The 4,387-nt window shown below is 43.0% G+C and overlaps 1 protein-coding gene and 1 pseudogene across 1 annotated transcript in view; one reads left to right on the plus strand and one right to left on the minus strand.

Moving 5' to 3' along the window:
* LOC102493764 (developmental pluripotency-associated protein 2-like) overlaps nt 1-1,694 on the plus strand; it is a 10,707-nt gene extending 9,013 nt beyond the window's left edge. Inside the window, 1 exon segment of the mRNA XM_014593325.1 lies at nt 1,439-1,694. Within this exon segment, the coding sequence (XP_014448811.1) occupies nt 1,439-1,694 (256 nt within the window).
* A 1,051-nt stretch (nt 1,695-2,745) lies between these two features.
* LOC102488491 (ubiquitin-conjugating enzyme E2 variant 1-like) lies at nt 2,746-3,190 on the minus strand (annotated as a pseudogene).
* Between the last annotated feature and the right edge of the window lie 1,197 nt (nt 3,191-4,387).

Consider the following 4,387-nt stretch of genomic DNA (forward strand, 5'->3'; position numbering starts at 1 on the left):
TGCCCCCTATAGTGAAAACCCCCCCAAAAAAAAAAAAAAAAAACTCATTTCTTTTTAGTGTTGTATTCCATTGTTTGGTTGTACCACAGTTTATTCAGTTTGGCCAATTACTGAAAGATATCTTGTTTGCTTTCAGGTTTTGGCATTTATGAATAAAGTAGTTATAAACAAAAAAATAAAGCTTTGACTTCAGAAAAACAAAATACAATTCATATGGAATTAATAAGTTCTCTACTTGCAGAATTTGTAAAAGTTCTGTACACCAACCAGGTTCTACTGCCAGGGCTGGGCCTACAGGAAGGCTATCTGTCTAATGTGTGTGAAAAGATTGCAGATACCAAAAACTACAAGCAAATGTCTGTCTAGACGGGTTCATAGAATTTCTTGCTGTCCTTATGATTTTTATTTCTGTTTTAAATTTTCAAGGCATGACATAGAAGTTTAAGTTGCAAAGAAACACAATTTAAGACAAATAAGTATAGATCATGGAAGTTGATTATATTCATTCTTTTACTCACCAAAAGTTCTGAACAGCAACAGTGTAATCTGCCTTAAGTGGTTATCTTCCTTACTAGTTCTATTGGAACTGAAATAGTTATAATAAAAAAAAAAATTGAGAGGTTTTTGCTATAGGGCGCCTGCGCTCACCAGAAAGACAGAGAGAGACAGAGAGACAGAAAGCAAGAAGTTACCCCCTGGGGTGATGGCCACGCTGCAATCCCTTCTCCATTCTCCCTTCAGGATCTTGGGCACACAGGCACATGCACCCAGCGTGAGTTTAAGCCTCCGGGTCCGGGACTCAAACCGCGGTCAACTACATGGGAGTCCAGTGACATAGCCATTATGCCAACTGCTGGTCCCACACTTACTATTTTTTTAAAATAGTAACACACTTTCTCTTATTATATTAAAGTCAGGCAATGATCTGACAATAAAAAGACTGCTTATGAAATACTATTATGTTAAACTTTACTTACAGGATGTTAAATCCTTAGAACTAAGGTTTTCCCCAGAAAAAAAGATGAACGGAAATATCAATTGCTTTTCAGACTTGATAGTTGCTGCTTCAAAAGATGGTTTTATATAGGGACCAGCAGTTAGCGTAATGGCTATGCGGCTGGACTCCCATGTAGTTGACTGCGGTTTGAGTCCTGGACCCAGAGGCTTAAACTCACGCTGGGTGCATGTGCCTGTGTGCCCAAGATCCTGAAGGGAGAATGGAGGAGAAGGGATTGCAGCGTGGCCATCACCCCAGGGGGTGACTTCTTGCTTTCTGTCTCTCTGTCTCTCTCTGTCTTTCTGGCGAGTGCACTCGCCCTATAGCAAAACACCTCTAAAAAAATAATAAAACAAAAGATGGTATATATATATATGTGTGTGTGTGTGTGTATATATATATATACGTTGAAACACAATGAACTGCTTCTATTTTGGTCAGCACCCACATGTCAGCATGCAGTGATCCTGAACAGATCATAGGCACACGCAGCCCGGTGCCAGGAAGGCCCTCCTGCGGCTGGGGCTCCGCGGATGGACGAAGTCCTTGCTTAATCCCTGCTAAGGATCATCAAGGTGGCGGCGGCGAAACCAAAGCCAGAGTACTCACGGAAGTCAAGGTTCTTTTTGTTCCAGTTGTCAGATTCCAAACCAGACCCAAATGGATTGCGAGGATGACTAGAAGAGAACCCTGCTGAAAACGACTCCCATTTTAAAGCAAAGGCAATTACGAGACAAGAAAACGATCATTCAGAGAGAAGTGTGTGCTTATGGGTGTCTTCCTGTGGCCTCTCTCCGCAGCTTCTAGGGGGGCTCTGAGAGCCGGCAGGTCTGAGTAACCCTGGTGAGGCTTTTTTCACGTAATCAAACCTAAGCTAAAAACCTAAAAAGCGCGTAGGCGACCACAGAGAGGGCAGCACTCACTCCCTAGGCTGGCGGTGGGGTAGGAGGAGGGGAGATTGCGCTGAGCGTGGTTCCAAAGGAGGGAGGTTAAAGCCTCTTCGCGACCTCACCCGATGGCTCTGGCCTACGCAAAACAGTGCCATGGAAAGCGTTGGTTAGTGACAGTGCAAAAGGGACTTGAGGAGGGAAGGAAAGCAGCACCCCTCGATAACGGTGGGGGAGAGAAGATATGGAGAGAGCTCTGAATTCCTCCCCGAAGGCCAATTTCAGAGGGTGGGGTGGAGGGTACAATCTATGCTTAGGCTGAGGGCGGGAGCAGAGGAGAGGGAGACAAGGTGAGGATGGCTTAGAAGTGGGAGATCAGTTAAGAAACCAAGGTGTAGGCAAAGCACCCCTACACACCCAGTAGTCCCACATGCTGCGACAGGAAACCTTTATATCTACTCTAACAAACACCCCACGCTGGAGGGCTATTGCAGGGAGGCCAAGGGAAGAGGCAAGGAGAGAAGGTAGAGACCCCAGGCATGTGATCAACAGGAAGGTGATTGTGTGATGTATCTTTTCACAGTTGAGTTAGAAGTGCCCCACCAGGTAAGATGGAGATAAATTTAAATACACTTTCTTGATCCCAGAAGTTCAACTAGTGGACAGTGGTTACACTCGACAGGGTGATCTGTTAGCGCTATTCATATGTCGCAAATGGACCAAAAATTAGTATAATTTACAGTATCTTAAGATAAATTGTCTTTGAATGGGAGCTTCCTTTCCAGTACTTTGAGGTTTACAAGACATATCTAGAAAACTGACCACTCTGGTCGGACGAGGGAGAATCGGTGTTCTTTTTGATTAATTGCTGTAGTGCTGTCTTTCCAGTGGCTGAGGGAACTTTATGTTCTCTTTAGACATCATTAGGTGCTGAAGCTCCTGCAGGATAACTTTGATGCTATATGAATTCTGCCACTTTGTTAGTGCTGATAATGGCTCTTAGGTCCACCACTCCTTTAGAACTATTAATTCCATTCTTATTAATTTTTGTTACAAATCTTACAAAGGAGGGTGCTTCTGGATATTTAGATCCACATTCTATTTTAAGGCTGTATATTCAGTTTTCTTAAATTGTTCTTGGAGGCCCAATTATCATCCCTTTCCATCGTGTAAGTGTCATGTCTTTGTCATCTTCTAGACTCCATCTAACTATGCCATCTCTTACTCCTTTCTGGCCTTCTTCAAGTTCTTCCAACAGTCAGAAATTGAGAGGGAATTTTACTCCCAAGCCCGTGGTGGTTGCCATCTTGGGTTGTTGTTGCTTCTGCATTTATTATTTTATATTATTCATATAATTCTTATTCTCTCCCTTTATACATGCTGCTAAAATGAGAAGGAAAAGATTGTTATTTTGCTGTGAACTTGACATCCACACTCAAAGTTCTTTTTTATTTTCAGAGTGATTTTTGCTATAGGGTATGTGCACTCACTAGAGAGACAAAGAGGTAGAAAGTGAGAAATCACCCCCCTGGGGGGATGGCCACACCAGAATCCCTTTCCTACATTCTCCTCTTGGGATTTTGGACACACACACACACACACACACACACACACACACACACACACACGGCGTGAGTTTTAAGCAGCCTGGTCCAGGACTTGACTGTGGTCTACTATGTGGGAATCCAGCGACATAACCATTACGCCATCTGCTGGTCCCAACCACACTTATTAAACTCATTGGGCTAGCAGGTGGAGTGGTGGTTGAGGCGCTAAATGACTTACCATGACTTACCATGGTTCAAGTTCTGGACTGGGTGGCTTGCTTTCTCACTTTCCCTCTCTCTCACTCTCTCTCTCTCTCTCTCTCTGGTCAGATTAAAATAATAATAATAACTAAAACTAAATAAGTCTTTAAAAATGTAAACTAAAAAAGTTCTAACCTAATTCCTTGCTTGTTCTTAGAATCAGCAGTCAATTCATTAATTGCAGTTTCATAGGATTTTTACTTGTTTTAGGTCATTATTATCGAATGATTCCTTAGCAGTTAGCCCAAACCCATACCAAAGACAATCTGGGTTGATTTATAATTTTTAAAATTTTCTCATGAAGTCAAAGTGCCAGTTACTTTCACATGTGAGCAAGAACACAAGGAACACCCATATGCCCAAAGGAACACAATACATTTCAGAAAAAATACATATTACACATATTACCTTGAAATTAAATTGTCATAAATTTAGAACATTGTCCATGCTGACGTGTAGTGAAAATGAATCCCTGCTCTTTGGGAAAGCTCTTTGGAGCACAAACAAACAAAAAATGTTTAACCTGGGAACCAGCAGTTAGTGTAATGGCTATGTCGCTGGACTCTCACGTAGTTGACCGCGGTTCGCGTCCCGGATCCGGTGGCTTAAAACTCACGCCGGGCGCGTGTGCGTGCATGCCCAAGATCCCGAGAGGAGAATGGAGGAGAAGGGATTGCGGCGTGACCATCCCCGTT

Source organism: Tupaia chinensis, unplaced genomic scaffold (assembly GCF_000334495.1).
Source record: "Tupaia chinensis unplaced genomic scaffold, TupChi_1.0 Scaffold140338_1, whole genome shotgun sequence".
NCBI lineage: Eukaryota > Metazoa > Chordata > Mammalia > Scandentia > Tupaiidae > Tupaia > Tupaia belangeri.